The sequence below is a fragment of the Cynocephalus volans genome, chromosome 14 (assembly GCF_027409185.1).
Source record: "Cynocephalus volans isolate mCynVol1 chromosome 14, mCynVol1.pri, whole genome shotgun sequence".
NCBI lineage: Eukaryota > Metazoa > Chordata > Mammalia > Dermoptera > Cynocephalidae > Cynocephalus > Cynocephalus volans.
The window spans coordinates 41,148,716-41,169,734 of NC_084473.1; the positions used below are offsets into that span (position 1 = coordinate 41,148,716).

The 21,019-nt window shown below is 36.6% G+C and overlaps 2 protein-coding genes across 2 annotated transcripts in view; one reads left to right on the plus strand and one right to left on the minus strand.

Annotated features, from left to right (window-relative positions):
- PLEKHH2 (pleckstrin homology, MyTH4 and FERM domain containing H2) overlaps positions 1 to 21,019 on the plus strand; it is a 104,100-nt gene that overhangs the window by 22,475 nt on the left and 60,606 nt on the right. The window contains exon 2 of the mRNA XM_063078897.1: positions 11,593 to 11,655. Within this exon, the coding sequence (XP_062934967.1) occupies positions 11,593 to 11,655 (63 nt within the window). The remainder of the gene's footprint in view (positions 1 to 11,592; positions 11,656 to 21,019) is intronic.
- On the minus strand, positions 9,835 to 10,653 carry C1GALT1C1L (C1GALT1 specific chaperone 1 like). Its single transcript, XM_063078769.1, is given in 6 exon segments — positions 9,835 to 10,061; positions 10,064 to 10,146; positions 10,148 to 10,223; positions 10,226 to 10,324; positions 10,327 to 10,461; positions 10,464 to 10,653. Coding segments are annotated over 6 exon segments (810 nt in total).

Consider the following 21,019-nt stretch of genomic DNA (forward strand, 5'->3'; position numbering starts at 1 on the left):
CTGTCTTTTTTTGTTGTTGTTTGTTTTTTTTAACTGGTAAGGGGATCGTAACCCTTGGCTAGGTGTTGTCTGCACCACGCTCAGCCAGTGAGCACCGGCTATCCCTATATAGGATCCGAACCCACAGCGTCAGCGCTATCAGCACGGCACTCTCCTGAATGAGCCATGGGGCCGGCCCACCGTCTTTTTGGTTATAGCCAGTCTAACTGGGGTAAGGTGATATCTCAGTGTGGTTTTAATTTGCACTTCCCAGATGACTAGTGATGTTGAGCATTTTTGCATGTACCTGTTGGCCATTTGTATGTCTTCCTTTGAAAAATGTCTATTCAGTTCTTTTGCCCATTTTTTAATTAGGTTATTTATCTTTTTACTGTGTGATTGCTTGAGTTCCTTGTATATTTTGGATATCAATCCCTTGTCAGGTGCATAGTTAGCAAAAATTTTCTACCATTCTGTAGGTTGTCATCTCACTCTGTTGATTGTTTCCTTTGCAGTATGGAAGCTTTTTAGTTTGATATAGTCCCATTTGTTTATTTTTTCTTTCATTGCATGTGCTTTGGGGCTCATGTTCATAAAGTTTGTACCCAGACCTAGTTCCTGAAATGTTTCACCTACATTTTCCTTAAGTAATTTTAGTTTCAGGTCTTACACTTAAGTCTTTAATCCATTTTGAGTTGATTTTAGTATATGGTGAGAGGTGCATGTCTAGTTTCATTCTTCTGCATATGGATATCCAGTTTTCCCAGCACCACTTGTTGAAGAGGCAGTCTTTTCCCCAATGTATGTTCTGGTTGCCTTTGTCAAATATCAGATGGCTATAAGCCTGAGGGGTGATTTCTGGGTTCTCTATTCTGTTCCACTGATCCAAGTGTCTATTGTTATGCAAGTACATGCTGTTTTGGTTACTATTGCTTTGTAGTATAATTTGAAGTCAGGTAGTGTTATGCTTCCAGCTTTATTTTGTTTGTTTGTTTGTTTGTTTGTTTATTTATTTATTTATTTATTTATTGCTAATCATTGCTTTGGCTGTTTGGGATCTTTTGTTTTTCCATATGAATGTTAAGATTGTTTTTTCCATTTCTGTGAAGAATGTCATTGGTATTTTGGTAGGGATTGCACTGAATCTATAAATTGCTTTGGGTAGTATAGACATTTTCACAGTGTTAATTCTTCCAATCGAAGAGCATGGAATGTCTTTCCATCTTTTTGTGTCATCTTTAATTTCTTTCACTAGTGGTTTGTAGTTCTCATTGCAGAGATCTTTCACCTCCTTGGTTAAATTGATTCCTAGGTATTTTATTTTTTTTGTGACTGTTGTAAATGGGCTTACTTTCTTGATTTCTCTTACTGTTAGCTCATTATTGGAGAATATAAATGCAACTGATATGGGGGCATTTATGGCACTTATTTTATATCCTGAAACATTACTGAAATTATTAACCAGCTCTAGGAGTTTTCTGATAGAGTCTTTAGGTTTTTCTAGATATAGTATCATGTCATCTGCAAATAGGGACAGTTTGACTTCTCATACATTGCTGGTGGGAATGTGAAATGATGCAGCCACTGTGGAAAACAGTTTGGTAGTTCTTCACAAGTTAAATACAGTCATGCATCACTTAACGATGGGGATTTGTTCTGAGAAACATGTTAGGTGATTTCATTGTTGTATGAACATCATAGAGTGCACTTACACAAACCTAGATAGTATAGCCTTCTAGACAGCCTTCTACATACCTAGACTATATGATGTAGCCTATTGCTCCTAGGCTACAAACCTGTACAGCATGTCACTGTACTGAATACTATAGGCAATTGTAACACAATGGTAAGTATTTATGTAGCTAAACCTATGTAAACATAGAAAAGGTACAGTAAAAACATGGTATTATAAAAACAACAACAACACATAGAAAAAAACAATATGGGCTGGCTGGTTAGCTAAATTGGTTAGAACATGGTGTGGTAACACCACAGTCAAGGGTTCAGAGTCCTGTACTGGCCAGCCCCTAATAAAATAAAATAAAAAATTTAAAATGGTATTATAATCTTATGGGACCACCATCATATATGCAGCCCATCCTTGACCAAAACCTCATTATGCAGTGCATGCCTGTAGAGTTATCATATGACCCAGCAATTCTACTCCTAGATATATACCCAAGAGAATCGAATATTTATGTCCTCACAAAAACTTGTACATTAATGTTTATAGCACCATTATTTAAAATAGCCCCAGAGTGGAAACAATCCCAAGTCCCATCAACTGATGAATGGATAAACAAAATTTTGCATACCCATATTGTAGAATATCATTCGGGCATAAAAAAAGAAATGAAGTACTGATACATGCTACAACATTAATGAGCCTTGAGAACATTATGCTAAGTGAAAGAAGCCAGACACGGATCACATATTATATGATTCCATTGATATGAAATATTCAGAATAGGGAAATCCATAGAAAAGGAAAGTAAATTAATGGTTGCAAAGGCCTGTGGGGAGAGGACAATGGGAAATAACTGTTAACAGGTACAGCAGAGTTTCTTTTTGAGGTGATGAAAATGTTGTGGAATTAGATAGTACTAATGGTTGTGCAATTCTGTGACTATGGTAAAAAAAAACACTGAATTGTACTTTTTAAAATGGTAAATTTTATGGCATGTGAATTATATCCTAATGTTTAAAAATTTTTGAAAAATTGAAGAGAAGAATTACCTATACTGCCTGCTCTTAACAAAACTACTGTTAACATTCCTACAGTTTTTTAAATGTATAATTAATAATACATACATAGAATGTAAATATGTAATGTAAATATACTAAATATAAATGGTTGCATTAAATGTTATATCATCTGTCATTAGCATTTCCATGCTATCACTTGGTCTTTGTATTCATAATCATAAAGGGCCTAATAAGTAAATACTGGCAATTTACTGATCCGTTCCCTCATTGTTAGACATAGAGACTGTTTGTGGTTTTCCATTCTTTTACAAAACACTGCAAATGAACTTCTTGCATATATAACATTTTTTTATAATTGGAATTTTTTCTTCAGGAAAGATTCCCAAAAGTACAATGAATGAGTCAAAATAGAATTACAGGATCAAACCTCCTCGATTTGTGTTGCTGCATTTGTTACCCAAAAATTCAAGTAGCTTTGCATCTGCCCAATTCCCTGATACTCCTTCCTGATATTATGCACAAAGTGGGGGAAGGAAGAAGGTGGTGACTACTGCAACTTGAGGACGCTGGATAACCAAGGAGTAGTCAGTGGTCAGCTGGTTGGGCCAAGCACCAGTGGGTGGAGAGCTCCAGGAATAGTCTCTTACTTGAACTTTCAAGGGCTGCTTAATCCTCTTTGGTTGACTGAGACCTGTACATGGGCAAATTTGAAGATCATAGAGTTCTAGTAATCTATTAACTTCCCTGGGAGATCAGAGGATGGTTCAGATATCCAGACTCAAAGTACAGTTGATTCTTGAACAACGTGGGTTTGAACTGTGCAGGTCCACTTATTTGGGGATTTTTCCAATAAATACTGTACAGTACTGCAAATGTATTTTCTCTTTTTTAATAGATGTTCTTAGTAACATTTTCTTTTCTGTAGCTTACTTTACTGGGAAAAATACAGTATACGAGTATAATACATATAAAATACAAAGTATGTGTTAATTTACTGTTTATGTTATTGGTAAGGCTTCTGGTCAACAGTAGATTTTGGTAGTTAAGTTTGGGGGTAGTCAAAAGTTACACTCATTTTCTACTGTGTGGAGGGTCAGTGCCCATAACCCTTGTGTAGTACAAGGCTTAGCTGTAATCATAAGGGCAAAGGATATGAACAGACAGTTTACAAAAAATACTAATAGCCAATAAACATGTATAAAGTATTGAACCTCACTCATACTTAAAGAAATGCAAAGCAAAATAATGAGGAGTAACTGCTAATGAAGGTTTCTTTTCTGGGGTGGTGGAAATGTTCTGTAATTAGGTATTGGTGGTGGTTGCACAACTCTGTTAATATACTAAAAACTACTGAATTGTACAATTTAAAAGGGTGAATTTTATGGTGTATGAATTATATCTTAATTTTAATAGTGGAAAAAAATTAACTGACCAAAAGACATTAACAAAATGATATGACATAAAAGAATAGCATGAATCAGAATTAGAGAAAATCAGAAATGAGGTGACAGAACCCAACAAAGAATTAGAAGAAAATTTTTACAGACTAAGACTAAAGTAGAAAGAACACAAGTACTAGTAAACTCAACAAATAATGCTTTACTAAAAATCAAAGGTGGAAAAGAAGAAATGTTTAAAAATCAAAATGAAGAAAGAGATAAAAAGGATTTGAGGAGACAATTAATATTGAAGATAAGCAAAGAAGATACAACACAGAGATAAAAGAAGCCCCTGAAAAAGAAAACCAAAGCAAAGGAATGGAACAAATGCAAACTCTGTCATTTAAAAATTTTTTTTGGAAATTAAGAAAAAAACAACCTAAAACACTACATATTGAAATAGTGCATCATGTGCCTGAGAACTTTAACCTAGAATGACCTACTTTAAGGTATATTTAGTAAAAATACTGGATGTTAAAGAAAAAGAAAATATCCTCTGGGTATCTAGGCGAAAACAAAAACATGATTTTTATGTCATAAGGAGAATAAAATTATATTGTTACATTGATAGTAATGCTTTATGCCAGGAGAAAATGGAATAACATGTTTAACCTATCAAGTAAAGAACTTGTGATCCAGGGACTTTTGTATTAAATAAAACTGACTCTCAAGTATAAAGAGCATAGCAAGCAGCCATTAACACGAAAGGTCTCAGAAAATATTGTTCCCAGTAGATCTTCCTAAGAAATATAGAGAATGAGGTTTAGAAAACCAAAATAACTAGAGAAATTGTAGTATATGATGGCTATATGATCTGACAATGTAGAGTAAACCAATAAAAATGCAAAAAAAAATTTATTGTATATTTTTAAATACAAGAGTGTTTCAAAAATTCACGGAAAGATTTGTATTATCTTTTAATTCTATTTTCCCATGACCTTTTTGAAGTACCCTTATATATTTCTGAACCATCTATTTTGTTCCATTAATCTATTAAGTCTGTTTTTATACAAATATCATATTGTCTTGATTACTATTACTGTAAGATGTCTTAATATCAGGTATCGTAAGTTTTCAAATTTTGTTTTTTATCTTAGTTGTTTCAGCTATTCTAGGTCCTTTGAATTTCTATATGAATTTTAGAATTTGCTTGTTAATTTGTGGAAAAGAAGCCTGCTAGGATTTTGACTGGGACTGGGTGAAATCTATAAGGTCAATTTGGGGGTCAATTTGACATCTTAATAATTTTGAGTCTTCCAACTCATATTTTAATTCTCCATTTGTTTAGGTCTTCTTTAAATTTCCTTATGAATGTCTTGTGGTGTTCAGCATACAAATATTGCACATATTTTGTTATATTCATCCCTAAGTATTTTGTGATTTTTATGCTATTGTAAATGATTCTGTTTTTTAAAATTTAAATTTCAATTATTCATTGCTCTTATGTAGAAATACAACAATTTTTGTATATTGACCTTGTATCTTATGACCTTAATAAACTCACTTATTAGTTCTAGTAGCTATTTTGTAGATTTGAGATTTTATATGTAGACAGTCATTTCATCTGTGAATAAATATTGATTTATTTTTCCTTTCCAGTCTATATACCTTTCGTTTTTCTTTCTTGGCTGTTTCATTGGCTAGGACCTCCAGTAAAATGTTGAATAGAAGTGGTAAGAGGACATCCTTTTGGGAGAAAGCATTCGGTCTTTTGCCATTAAGTAAGATGTTAGTTAAAAGTGTTTCATATATGCTTTTTATTAGGTTTCAGAAGTTTCTTATATTCTTATTTTGTTAAAAGATTTTTATTGTGAAGGTATGCTGAATTTTGTCAGTTTTTTTCTATTGAAATTATCGTATGGTTTCTCTTTTGACATGGTGAATTACGTTGATTAATTTTTCAAATGTTGAAACAACCTTGCATTCCTAGGATAAACCCCACTTGGTCATGATATACTTTATTTACTTTGGATTGGATTTGCTAACCTTTTGTTAAAGATTTTTGCATCTATATTGACAAGGATATTGGTCTGATCTTTGTCTGGTTTTGGCAATATAAAATGTGTTGGGGGAAGCATTCCTTCCTATTATGTCTGGAAGATATTTTGTTGAGTTTGTATTCATTCTGCCATAAATCTTCGGTAGAATTCACTAGTGAAGCCATGTAGTCCTGGAGTTTCCTTTGTGGGAAAGTTTTTAACTGCAAAGTGATTTCATTGTGATAATTAGGCTATTAAACTAACTTATTTCTTCTTGAGTGAGCATTGAGTTATTTTGTGTCTTTAAAAGAGTTTGCCTATGTCATCCAAGTTGTCCAATTTATCGGCATGAAGTTGTTCATAATATTCTGTTATTATCCTATTAGATGTCTATGGAGTCTGTAGTGATATCTCCCTTTACATTCTTGATATCGAGATATATATATATGTTTTTTTTCTTTATCAGTATGGTAGACATTTATCAATTATATTGATCTTTTTAAAGAATCAACTTTTGTTTTATTGATTTTCTGTATTTTTCTGTTTTTAATTTCATTGATTTTTCCTCTTATCTTTATTAACTCTTTTATTTCTGTTGGCTTTAGGTTTAATTTTCTCTTCCTCACTAGTTACTTTAATCCACTCAGACTCTTGCATTCCAGCTTATGCCCTTGCTTCTCCACACTGCCGCAATCTCACAAAGGTCATTAATGACCTCCTAATTAGCAATGGCGTCATCCCAATTGTCATCTAGTTAGATATTACTTCAGTATTTGTGTCCTTTTCCTATGTACATTAATTTATACCCTCTTTTATTCCACAAGGTATTTGTCTCTTAATTCTCTAACTATTCCCTCTGAATGAGCAGAAATACCCTTGTTTGACAATTGGCTACTGTTTCTAATAATGCAAAGGTCATTTTTTTTTTTTAATCTCTGATTATTCTCTTACTTGTTTCAATTCCATAAAACTCCCCCTGGCTTCTCATCATGTATGATAAAAACTACTTTATCCACAATCCTATCACCTAAGTATTGACAACTCCTTAGTATATATCATTCCATAAAAAGACATGCATACTTTTTTTTACAAAAGTGAGATTAAAACGTTTATTACTAAATTGATAGTATATCAATATTGATTCATAATCATAACAAATGTATCACACTAATGTAACATGTCAATAATAGGAGAAACTGTTTATGTGGGTGGGGCGAGGGTATGGGAATGATCTGTACTTTCTGCTAAATTTCTCTGTAAAACTAAAACTGCTATAAAAACCTTTTTAAATGGAAAAACACAAACAAAAAAATGCATTACTGCTTTGCAACCTTTTCCCCCAGTATATCATTTACATATGTTATGATTCTATATATATAATTTACATTTATCTTTAAATATGTCATTTACATCTTTTTCTATATATATTTAAAACTTGATTAGAGAGATTTTCAATCACAGAAGAGTAAGCAGAATATTATAATGGACCCTCATATACACATCACCCAACTTTAATGGTTATCAACTCAGAGCCAATTCTACTTTATCTGTGTCCTGACCTACATCTCATCTCCTATGTTATATTGAAGCAAATCCCAAGTATATCATTTCATCCATCCATGTGCATTTGTGTGATTGTATGGTATCCAACTGTAGATATGCTATTATTTACATATTTAGACAATCCCCTGTTTTTAGACATTTGTGACTTTTATTTTTATCATTCAAATTATAGCATTACAACTGCTACCACATATTTTTAATTAATGCGATAACACCAGATTTTTCACATCACTTTTACATGTTTTCTTATTTTTATCCCTGCAACATCCTGTAAGGTAGTTAGAGCAGGTTATATTATCTCCATTTTATACACAAGAATTTTAGAGCCCAGTGGCAAACTGTTGGAAAATAGCAAGAATTAGAACCTGGATTTTTTGAATCTAGTTTGTTCATTTTAAACTAAACCTTTCTAAAATATTCTTAAAATTTAAAAAAAAAACCTATCTAAAAATATTCATAAAAGTAATACATGCATATGGTAGAAATACACTGCTTTAAACGTTTCTATATAAGTATTCACTGGACACCTATTAAGTATTAAATACTATGCTGGATGCTTTCCTATTTAATCTTCACATAAATGCTGTGAAATAAGTATCTCACTTTATGTATAAGGAATGAGTCCCAGAGAAGTTAAATGACCCACCCATTGTTATACAGGTAATAAGTAGTGGAATATGGGTTCTAATTTGAGTCTTCCTGTCTCCAAATTCAGCACTCTTTCCAATTTCCCTATATTAAAATTCAAGGACTATCTTTTTTATTAAAAAAGCAAAAAATGACTTTTTGAACCTGTGCTTTTTGATTAACTCCTTGTATTCAAAGGCATATACATATAATTTTCATGTCCAGCAACAAAGTTAGCCTGTTTATTTATAACCTTGTATGCCTAGTCCTGCAAAATGAGGCATGTGTTGTGAGTGTGTGTGTAATGCTTTTTATAATGGAAATAAGTTTTTTGGTAAGGTTACTGCTTGCTACTAAGCTTTTAGAATTTTATTGAGTGACTGGTATGTGCAAGGTGTGTGCATCATGGAGGATATAAAGGATGAGTGTCACACATGAATTCTGCCTTCCAGCAACTTACAATGTAGTTGGGAAAATAATACAAGGTAGGAAGTCAATGCCGTAGGAGCAGAAAAAAAATTATTTGGCAGTGGTAAAAATAGTGATACTTTCTTCGTATATGCATGACACTTTACAGATGACATAGAGATTTGTCATTTCATCAATAACTTATAATATATTAAATACCTACTATGCATAAAGACCTGTATTAGGTGTATGACAGTGAAGCAAATAGAGTTCTGCCCTTTCTGTTATCACTAGAAACCAAACATTTCAGAATGAGAAATCAAGCAAGATATTTGCATAGTCATCTTAGGAAACGTTTTTTTTTCACTAACAAAGTTTTGTGAATTTTTCTGTTTCTCCTAGTAACCCCAACAATATTCAAAATTCAGGCTAAGTCTCTAGAAGTACCTAAATTCCCCTGAAAATAGAATGTAGTTACATTGTAGAGGTTACAATTGTCAGCATATTGACGGTAATGGAAGAATGGTGGTATTGGCGTGTGTCTGCTGGTTGGCTTCTTGGTTTAAGGGATATTCTAGAGACATCCAGAGCCATAATGCTTGTACAATTGTTTCTATATAGTGCCATAATATAAACAGCTCAATAAAAATGTTTTTAAAAAACAATACGTACTCATTACACGTTTGAAATAGTTTCACAAAGATTAAAGATAGTGTGAGGTCCAGAGAATGCACTTGGGAAATATCTATTTACATATCCAGATATTTGAAACCTCTTCCAAAATCCAGATCTCTGCAATAAACTGCCTTTAAAAATGCTGCCATGGGGACAGGGAGTAAAATTACCACATGTAGTGACAACGCATGTTCTTTACCTTTATTGTTCAGTAGAAATATGTGAGCCATATATGTAATTTAAAATTTGCTAATAGACACATTAATAAAACGAAAAAGACACAGATGAAATTAATTTTGATACTATATTTTATTTAATGCAACATATTCCAAAATATTATCATTTCAACATGCAGTTAATACAAAAAATTACTGACATATTTTCAATTGTTTGTACTAAGTTTTCTAATAATATATGTATTATTGAGTGAAGTGTGTATTTAACACTTACACCACGTCTTAATTTTGTACTAGCCACATTTCAAGTGCTCTTGGACAGCACAGTTCTACTCTTCCCCAGCCCTCAGTCATTTTCTGAACCATGTGGTGACAAGAAAACCAGTGTGTCACTTTCCTCTCTGGGGGAGTCAGTCCATTAGAAGTAGCAGCCGTATCTGGACAGCAGCCTTCTACCACTCGCTGAGGGTTATTAGACATTGCCACTCGAATAAGATGAACAATTGGTCTGTATTAAATACATCTCTTCCCTTGTAATCCTCTGCATTTTCTTCAAGAACTCCTACGTATTTCAGGCAGACTGCCAGCGCTGATCTTCTTTAACTTCCAATTCACACTTTGCTCTGCACATTTTTTCGAGTTTCAGAGAAGTCCGTTATGTCTTTTCATCGACTACACTTCAGACAATTTCTTCCTTCCACAGTCACGTATTCGACGTCTCCAGACAGAACAGTGTGGCCCAGGTAGAAAGGTTGGGATGCGTCGCTTGTACACAAAGGCACTTTAAAGTTTCAGTGACAGCAAATGTAGTGGGAAGTGCAAAAAAGAACCGACTGCAGTGGTCACCGTGCGTTTCAAAGACTTATTAGTAAGCTCTCCCCATCTGTCTCCACCTGTCATTTCTTTCTCTACCTCATCCTCGCATTCTCCAGAGGTGACACAGAACACACGGATACTTTTACTGGGCTCCACGCGCGTCACTTGTGAAATGTTTCCTGTTAGGTGGGCGACGGTAATGGTGCTCGGGATATTTATCAAAACTCAGGAAACGCTCCCATGCACCATACCCTTTAAAAATGACGCCCTACTAGCTGAACCCATTTCCTAGGCGTTGAGGACGGCGCGCGTGGGTCAAACCAGCCTGAGGTCGGGCCGGGTGGCTCGTCGTCCTCAGCGGGCGGCCGCGCTCCCCGTGGGGCCGCTCTAACCGCGGGAGGCCGCGTCTCAGTGGTGTGGACAAGGGGGCGGGGCCGCGCCGGGCGTGGCGGCCGCTGGGGAGCGAGCGGGGCCGCCGTGAGTTTGAGGTAGACCAGAAGTTCTGGGCGTCTGTGTTAGCAAGTCACAAGAAAACTGAAAATGAGCAGAGATCGAGCCACAGACGGCTCTAAAGTTGGCCAGACTTCAACAATGAGAAAAAAAAGAATTCGAAATTGAGTTTTACTTCGTGGTTTGTGTATTGCACACCTGGAACACCAAAGTTAATTAGCATTGGGTCCTTTTTAAAGCTTTTAAAATTTTACTTACAATATTCATTTTAATATTTGTGTGTGTGTGTTTAATCAAAGAGTCTCTTCTATACTCTTTCCATCAATCTATAAGAATGTAAAACTACCCACAGTCATCAGTTAAACATATCACTTATGGAGTTTATGAGAATACACCACTTCCCTGATGTCATTGTGACTTTTTGATCAGCACATTAAATGTATTTGAAGTCTTACTTTTCTCTTAGTTTATCGTTCTTAATCTGAGCTGAATAGTAATTCCTAATTCACAATTTAATGAAGAAGATTCTATTGATGAATACTCCCGTGGTACGTATGCATTACATTGTATGAAAGGTACCAAAATTTTGACATTTTGTTTGATCAATTTTTAAATATGCAGAGAGCCTTTAATGTACTAATTGTATGTAACTTATATTCAGTGAACTACTTTAAACATTCTTAAAGAAATTAGTGGCATCCTGATATTTTTAAGTCTTTTTCCAAAAGGGAAATACAAATTTTTTAATTTTTTATATTTTTCCTTACCTTACAGATGCATCAACTTGAGAGACAAGTTATTGATGCTGAACGTCAAGCAGAAAAAGCTTTCCAGCAGGTAGAGTATAATTTTAGTTTCCTTTTTTTTTCCTACCTCTACCCATACGAAGATTGTTTTGCCCAAAATAGGAGGGTAGTCAACTAATATAACGGTAAAAACTCCTAAAAATCATAACCACAGTACCATCATCATGCCAAAAAATTACCAATATTATTCAATACATCGAAGATCTAGTTGGTATTCAAATTTCCCCAAATATCTTGTAATTGCTTCTGTTTTTTTTTAATTGGGACGAAATTCATATAACATAAAATTAGCCATTTTAAATTGAACAATTCACAGTGTTGTGCACTCACCACCTCTGTCTAGTTGTAAAATGTTTCCATCACCTCAAAAAGAAACCCTGTATTCATTAAGCATTTAGTCCCATTTCCCCTTCTCCCCAAGTTCCTGGCAACCACCAATCCATAGAAATATCTATGGATTTACCTATTCTGGACATTTCATATAAATGGATACGTACAATATGGGGTCTTTATGTCAGGCTTCTTTCATTTAGCAGAATTATTTTTTTAATTCAATTTTATTTATATTTATTTTTGTGGGGTACAGTGTGCTGTTTCAATACATGCACATACTGTACAATGATTCACTTGGGGTGGGAAGCATAGTTTTGTTCCTATTAGTTCACCCCTAATCTTCCCGCCCAGCCCCACCCCTCCCAGCCTCTGGTAACTATTATTCTACTCTCTTTGTTTTGTTTTAAACACAAAGATTAACATCCTTATTGCAAAAAGAACTCTTATAAATGAATCAGAAAAATCTGAGCAGAAATTTGGTGACGGACCTGAGCAGGCAAGTCACACACACCAAAGAAACACATGTGGTTAATACGTACATTCTAAGATGTTGCTGTGGGCGGGGATCCGGGTGTCAGGCTGGCTCTGTTGCTGGCCTGGATGTGTTAGCAGAATGTTTTTGAGGTTCATCCATGTCGTAGCATATATCATATTTCATTCCTTTTAATGGCAGAATAATGTTCCATTGTCGGGCGCAGGGTGTATTTATACCACATTTGTTTATCCATTTATCTGTTGATGGACGTTTGTGTTTGTCTACCTTTTAACTATGAATATACTTGCACATGTATTTGTTTGAGTACCTGTTTTTAATTCTTTTGTTTATATACCACTTTTTTTGTTGTGTTAATAGTTTGTTTGTTCAAATCAGAATCTAAACTAGATTGACACGTTTTATTTGATTCTGAAACTCTTTTAATCCACAGGGTCCTTCCCCTTTTTCTTTCTTTTTTTTTCTTTCAATTTATTTGTTGAAAAAAATGGGTTAATTTGTCCTCTGAAGCTTTCCGCATTCTGGATTTTGCTGATTGCCTCCCCATGGTGTTACTTAACATTTTCCCTTACCTCTGTATTTCCTGTAAGATATAAAGAATTGATGTTTTTCCCTTTTCTCTTTCTTTTCTTTCTTTTTTTTTTTAAGACTCCTTCTGGAGTGGTATTGTGCATTTCCATCAGGAGGCATATAATGTCCAGTTATCTCTTTTTTGTGTGTGACATTATGGCCATTGACGTTCTTGCCTAGATCGATTATTTCATCAGGAGAGTTATTGCTTTTTTAAAAAATAGACTTTTTTAAAGCAGTTTTATATTTGCAGCAAAATTAAGCAGCAAGTGCATAGTTCTCATATGCCCCCCTCCCCCACCACACACACACTCAAGCCTTCCCCATCATCATTATCCCATGTCATGGTGTTACATTTATTACAAATGATGAACCAACATTGACACATCAATATCACCCGAAGTCCATAGTTTACATTAGTGTTCATTCCTGGTGTTTTATGTTCTATGGGTTTTGACAAATGTATAATGATATGTATTTGCCACTGTATCATCATATTGAATAATTTCACTGCCCCCCAAATCTTTCCCTCTCCCCCCACCGTCCCTAGAAATCACTGATCTTTTTACTGTTTCCATAGTTTTGCCTTTTCCAGAATGTCATATAGTTAGATTCATATAGTATGTAGCCTTTTCAGATTGGCTTGTTTTTCACTTAGTAATACATTAAACTTCCTCCATGACTTTTTGTGGCTTGATTGATCATTTTATTTTAGTGCTGAATAAAATTCCATTGTGTGAATGCACCACGGTTTATTTATGGTTATTACTTTCTTAAAACTTTTTTAAAAAATCAATATGTAATGTATATAACAGTAAAGTGCATTAAACTTGAGTATCTGAGTACACAGCTATATAACTACCACTGGATCAAGATATAGAGCATTTTATCACCCCAGAATATTCTATTATTAATTCAGTCAGTACCCCTGTTCCATCAAAGGTAACCGGTATTCTCACATCTGTCACCATAGATTAGTTTAGCTGTTCTTGATATTTGTACTTTTTGGTGTTCTGGCTTCTTTTCCTCAACATTATACCTGTGAAATTCATCCATGTCAATGTGTGTGTATCAGCAGTTGGTTATTTTTTTATTACTGAGCAGTATTTCATTGTGAATATACCTCAATTTTTATTCATTCAGTTATTGATGGACATGTGGTTTATTTTCAGTTTAGGGAATAAAGCTGCTGTAAATGCTCATATACTTATATTTTAGTGGATATAATTTCTTATTTCTCTTGGGTATACACCTAGGTATAGAATTGCTGGCCATAGGTTGGCAAACGTTTACTTTAGAAGATGTCACCAAACAGTTTTCCAAAGTGAATGTACCAGGTTGCATTCCTACCAGCAGTGTATGAGGATTCCAATTGCTGCACCTCACTGTCAAAACTTGGCGTTGTTATTCTTTTTAATTTTAGCCATTTTTACTAAGTTAATGTTGCAAAGAATGCTAATCTGAATTCTCCTCATTGGCTTAACAGATGTGTGTACACAAAACATACCATTTCCACAGTTTGAATCTAGCTCTGTCAGAACTTATCTTTTGACATCTAATAGTGGTCCCTGAATAGAAAAATAAACAGGGTTTTCTCACTGCAAAATGCCCTGAAGAGTCTACCAAGATAGGAGAAGATGAATGTAGGTTATAAAATAAGAGAAAGGCAACCCAAGACAATTGTGGAAGTTGCCCAGAAAATTGTGGACAAAGCAAATATCAAAGTTAATTCTAACCCAGCCCTTCTCCAGGGTTCTTAGAATACAGTTATTGCAATTTGTATACGACAGTGTTCTAAATGTGTAGAATTAATCTAGAGTTTGAGATGAGCAGTTTTTTTCTTTCTTCTCTCCCTCCTTCCCCTTCCCCTCGTATTCTTCCCTACCTCCCACTCCCCCATCTTCTCCTTTTTTTGAGGGGGAGGGATGAAGACAGGAGAGGGATAGGGGACCAAAGGTTGGCAAGGTAAAGTCTCTACAGTCAAAGAGAAAGAAAGATGATTTCATGTGTCTCTGTCTTGGAAAAATTTTAACAGGGTTTAAATCCAAACTCTACCACTTATTTGACAGGACATTTTCTTAATATCTTTGAGTCTCTGATTCATCACCTATAAAAAAGAGTTAATGTTTGCAGAGCTGATAGCCTCTATGTTGTGTAGAGGCTTTACCATAGGAATTAAGAACACAGACTCTGGAGCCAAACTGCCTGAGTTCAAAATCTACCTCCATCTTTTACCGCCTATTTGACTTGGGCCTCAACTTCCTACCTGTAAAATGTAGTGCAATCTAATACCTATCTCATAGGATTTGGGGGAAATTGAATAGACTGCTATGAGTAAAGTGCTTGGAATATTTCTTGGCGCATAGATGTGCTATGTAAGTATCACATATTATGAAGATTGAAGCTAATTTAAGTAAAGTGCCTGGCGTGCAGTCAGCCCTCAGTGGTGGTAGCAGTGCTACTAGTGATGGTAAGGGTCTATGCTGTGCCTGTCCTTTAATATTCTTTAGCTGACAGTACCAAGCAGTGATATCATCACTTATACATATAAAAAGGCAATAATTAAAGATAAAGTCATTAAAGATTTTACTTACATTCTATGAAAGACACTTAACGTTTATGTCATTCTTTGCCACTCTATACAAATGTTTTTGTCGTTTTCTATAGCAATGTAGGGAGCCGTATATGTATGTTCCTGTTTAGCCCTACACCGTGCAGCACACATTTGTCAGTTTACCATCTCTCTGACTTTTATGTCTCCCTCCTTGTCTTTTGCTTTCTGACTTTGCCCTTTACTAGTGACATCTCTCTTTACTTCTATTCTGAATGGCTGTCTCCTCTCTGTTCTTTCCTATTTTCTCTTCCCTTCCTTTCTCTCCCTTGTCTGCCCATATTAAAGGAAAAAAACAAATTGAGGATGGTTTTGTTTTGCTTCTACTTAATTCATATATGTGGCAAATTTGTCTCTGAAAATTAAACTAAATTAAGTATCTTCTATTGTTGATTTTCAATTAATTTCTTTCCCCTCTGATTCATTGGATCTTTAGAGATCCAGTGAGGATTCTAAAAAAAAAAAGAATTCTCATTCCCAATGCAATGGAATCCAGTCGTGGCAATTTGTAGCCATCAGGGCCCCAAACTGATCTCAGTAAGTTTAACAGGACAAACTTCTTATTTGAAGTTGTTCTTTGAGGATATCAGATGTAAAGTTATTTAATTCCATGTGCTACATTTTTAAGCAAAAAGACAACATGATTGGTTATTTTAGACATACTGCCTTAAATCAAAACCAAAAAAACAAAAAGAATTGCAAATCTGAGTTTCTGTAAGTTAGCAAAATCTAAAGGTATTTCTTTTCATGACAGCACTAAATCTATTCAGTACTTATTTTGTTATGTTTTAGAAGGAATTTTTTCTTGTAAATGCCTCATAGTGAATCTAAAACTTGATAAGAAATACAGAGGGCAAATAAATTCTCACCCACTGGTTATGTCACCTTTTTTGACCTTTGCAAGAGTAAGTGTTAGAGAAAATGAATCTTTTACTATCTTTAACAGTTTCCATGAGACTGTAGCCTATCTGATATTTATGTTTACATTTAGCTTGTCTTTTCTCATTGAACCATATCCTAAGACTTAACTGTATTTATATTAACCCAAAAGGAATGTTTCACCACTAAAAGCAGTAGTCAGCTGAAACTGGCTCAACTCTGCACTTTAGGTTTGTATACCTTTCTCTTTGTTTATTAATGAGGTGTATCACTTCCTTAGCTATTAACTAAGTTGTCTACAGAATAAAAGATTACACACTTTGCCAGATAAATCTTGGTTATCTCTATACTTAGTGCTGTAGTACAGTTTATTATTGTAGTTCACAAGTTTTGAAAGCAGTATGTACAGGTCAACCCAGTACTACTTGTGAGTACTCTTGTGGAGCAGACAAGCAGCAAATAGCACTCCTGGGAAATGCTGACACACAGGATTCATTCTCAAGTATCTGACTAGGTGAATACCCAATATATTACACTTAATTATGCTAACTAAAGAGGGGTGGATAATTTCCTCTGTACAAATGTGTGTTTTCATTCTGTCCTTCTGGCCTGAATCCCTTGCCTTTGCTTGATTTAGCCTTGGTAGGAACTGAGTTTAAAGTTTCTGACCATTCTAACATGTGAGCTAATCTGCCTTTCTATTAGGTTAGTTCTTAGCATTGAAGTCATTTTTGGTTCTTAAAAAATTATTATGGCTACTTCCAGTCAAGATGGCAGAATAGACGGTCCCCAGTGTTACTCTCTCCCACAAATCAATGAATTTACAACTATAAAAATGTAACATCTGTAGAGGATTCTTAAAGTAAATGTACTTCACAGGGCCTGGTTTTCCAAAGCCTTGTGGTTTCAAATATTGACCTTGCGGAGGACTGGAAATTTTCCTCAGGCTATAAAGTCTCTGGTATAAGATAAAGATTTGTGGCACAGCAAGGTTGCTGGCTCAAAGACAGACTAGTTACTGATTAATGTGTAAAGATACTGGAAGATTTCTGGAGGGAGAAGGAATGTTTGTTGGTGGATCACTTAATTGTCTAATGGAATCATCTGACTTGTTTCACTGGGAATTACCAGCCTGCATTGTTCAACTAACCCCACCTATGTATCTTCCTATAATTTCCTGGTCTGGAAAATAAATGCAGGAAGAGAACCCCAATTCGGGCTTAATTTCCCAAGGAAGGGATGCCTCTTGCTTGAGGGTTCTGGGGAAGTTAACCACTTTGGGGCTTCTCACTGCTCAGAAGAGATGGACTTTGAGTAATCCTTTGTGGCTCCATCACCCAGGGGAAGAGGGGTGACAAATCCATGGGGGGCGAAGCAACACAAAGCAACAAACATCAGCCAAGCAGGGGCTGCTGGAGCTCAAGTGAAGAAGAGGAGAGACCTATCGAACTCATGAAGGCGGGAGAAACCGCGAAGAAAGAAAAAACTGCTCTCAGAGTTTTGGGCCGCGGCTGCTTTAATGCTGAAGCACATGGAGCAGGAGCAGCAGAAGCCACAGCCGTGCCCTTTAGATGGAATTACTTGGAGGCAGAAGTGGAGAAGAGGACTTTGATAGCCCCCAGGACAGCAAAACCACTAACAGGGTTCCTGTGGACCCATGCAGGAGCGAGGAGCCAGAACCGCTGAAAAAGGGGAGCCACTCAGAGGCCAGTGAGTCATCACAAGGGACCAGCGCACAGCCCATCCCATGGGAAGTGTTTGGAGCATGGGCGGTGGGGGAGATGGGCCCACCAGGAGAACACTGAGACACATCAAAGACAGCCAATCCGCCCCCCAATCAGCGCAGGACCACTCAGAGGAGACTGGTCGGGAATGCAGAATTGCATGGGGTGCGGTTCCATGAAAAAACTTAGGCTCAGATCAGAGTTTCTACACAACCCAGGTGCACCGAGTATCTGGAGAGCCGGAAGTACCTATAAGGTCAACCCTTAAACCCTGAGCTGCACAAAAAGCCTTCCCTAGGAAAAAAGCAGCAAAGCAGCAATTTACCTCAACCACAGGGCTCAAGTACTGGTCCCCACAGGAAGTTCCCCCATTTTAGAAGCAAGCAAAGGACAAAAACTTAGTTCTGGCCCAGGCACACCACAAATGCCTTGGGGCCCACCAGGGGACATGAGGCATGGAGCCAGGGTCAGGACCCCTGCCCACAACCACTCACACCATCAGCACCTTGGGGCCCCACCCAGGAACTCGAAGATTGGAGGCAAGGACTGGACCCCACTCCCATATACAGGCACACCACCAAAGCCTGGGGGCCCACCTGGGGACCTGGGGCTAACAGCCAGGGACCGGACCCCCTGCCCCCAACCAGGTACACTGTGCCAGCACCTCGGGGCCTGCCTTGGGACCTGGGGCATGGAGAAGGGGATCAAAACCCCCTCCCACAACTAGACACACTGCACCAGTGCCTCAGGTTGTGCCTAGGGACCCAGGGTAAGGAGCTGGGGACTGGACCCCCATCCCACAACCAGGCACACCATGCCAGCACCTCGAGACCCACTTGGGGACCTGGGGTATGGAACCGAGGATCGGACATTCTCAGCCAGGCACACTGCCAGCAACATGGAGCAAACCAAAAACATCTCCTCCATGTGGGTGGCCCACCACAGCCACCATGATAACCACGGCTGCATGAAGGTGGCTAGATACCACAACCACCACGCAGATGGTCCACCAGCCACTGGAGTGAGTTGACACAGGGAGAGTCACTGGCAGAGATAAAGACAGGAGGAGGATGTCTGTCTCCACAGAGCCCATTTCATAGTGACGGAAGAGACATCTGCTCTATGATAGTATTGGGGGACCTGATCATGCCTCTCAGCATTGGACAGATCATTTGGGCAGCAAATCAACAGAGTAACCATTACTCTTTCAGAAGGAGAGAGGAAATCTAGGGTGATTAGAGGGGGTAGGGGGAGAGGAAGGGGGATGGGGTGGGATTGGACAAAGGGCATAAAGAATAATTACGATTTGTAACAATATATATGCTAGTAATATTGATTTGATCAACATATCTCAGTGTTGAACCCCAAAAATATGTATAATCAATTTTGATTCAATAAAAAATTTAAAAATAAATAAATAAATAAATAAATATACTTGTTAAATTAAAAAAAACAATTATTACTGCTCAGGCATTCTGATATTTAGGACCTTGTAATGCCTTGCTACATGAGGTCTACCCTTCATTACATAGAAAGTAAACTTATTTAGTTCTCTAAACAAGCACTAATTTACTTCATGACAAGATCTTACTTCATGAATTATGGAGTATATGCCAAAATAATTGTGTTTAAAATGTGATTAGAATGATTAATTTGTAATAAATTTTAAATAACTGGAAAATAGTCTGGGATTCAAAATACTCTTAATATTTCCTTTCTTCATTCTATTTGGGAACAATCAAGAATCTTTGTTATGCCATTACAACTTATATATAGTAATAGAAACTTTCAACCCCCTCAGAAATACAGTCACATTTTGATTACCTATAGTGAGGGAAGGGGGGATGAGGTTAGATACGGGAAGAAGGAAATAGCCTTATGGATATTATAATGAGAGTAACACTTGCGACTCCTGCTTTCTCCAGCAGGATAACGGAAAAAGCACTGGTAGCTCTGTTGTGGTTCCAAAGACTACTGTCAGGTTCAGTGATTTGCTAGACCCAGAAAAGCTGTTTATACTCATGGTTATGGTTTATTACAGTGAAAGGATACAAATTAAAATCAACAAAGTGAAAAAGCATATGGGATGGTGTCCAGGAGAAGCCAGATACAAGCTTCTATTTGTCCTCTTGCAGTGGAGTTGCCCAGGGATGGACTTAATCCTCCTATCAGTGATGTGTGACAACATGCCTGAAGTATTGCCAACCAAGAAAGCTCACTTGAGCCTTGGTGTCCAGGATTTTTTATTGGAGATTAGTCATGTAGGCCTGGAGTACTCACACAGCTGACCTTAGTTATTCAGTCTCCAGGTGCCCCTAGAGGTCAAGCTGATACAGTGTGGCCAAAGGCCCCAGGTGAACAAACATAGGCATTCACCATAAATCACATTGTTAGAGTAAATTATCTGGTGTGGCCCAAACTCTCAGGTATACGCAGGCAGTGTTATCAGTCAGAATATTTTAGGGACTCAGAGGTTGTCTCCCAAGAGCCAATCAAGGTCCGGTCCTTTCTTTGGTATGTGCAGTATCTGAACACCCCAAGTCTGCTGAGTTAACCCTTTGCTGAACCAGAACTTGGGGACCTCAGGATCAAGAAGGTTTTGGCAAAATGGCTAAGGAGTGTGCTTACATGGGTGGATGTAACCAAAGGCTATCCTAGAAGTAAAGGGAAAAAGTAGCCTAAAAAGACAAAGCATTCCACGCTGGACCATATCCATGTATAGATAATTGTGAATTTATTTAACAACCAATTTGAATTCATAGATGCTTGTTATTGGCCAGTCTCT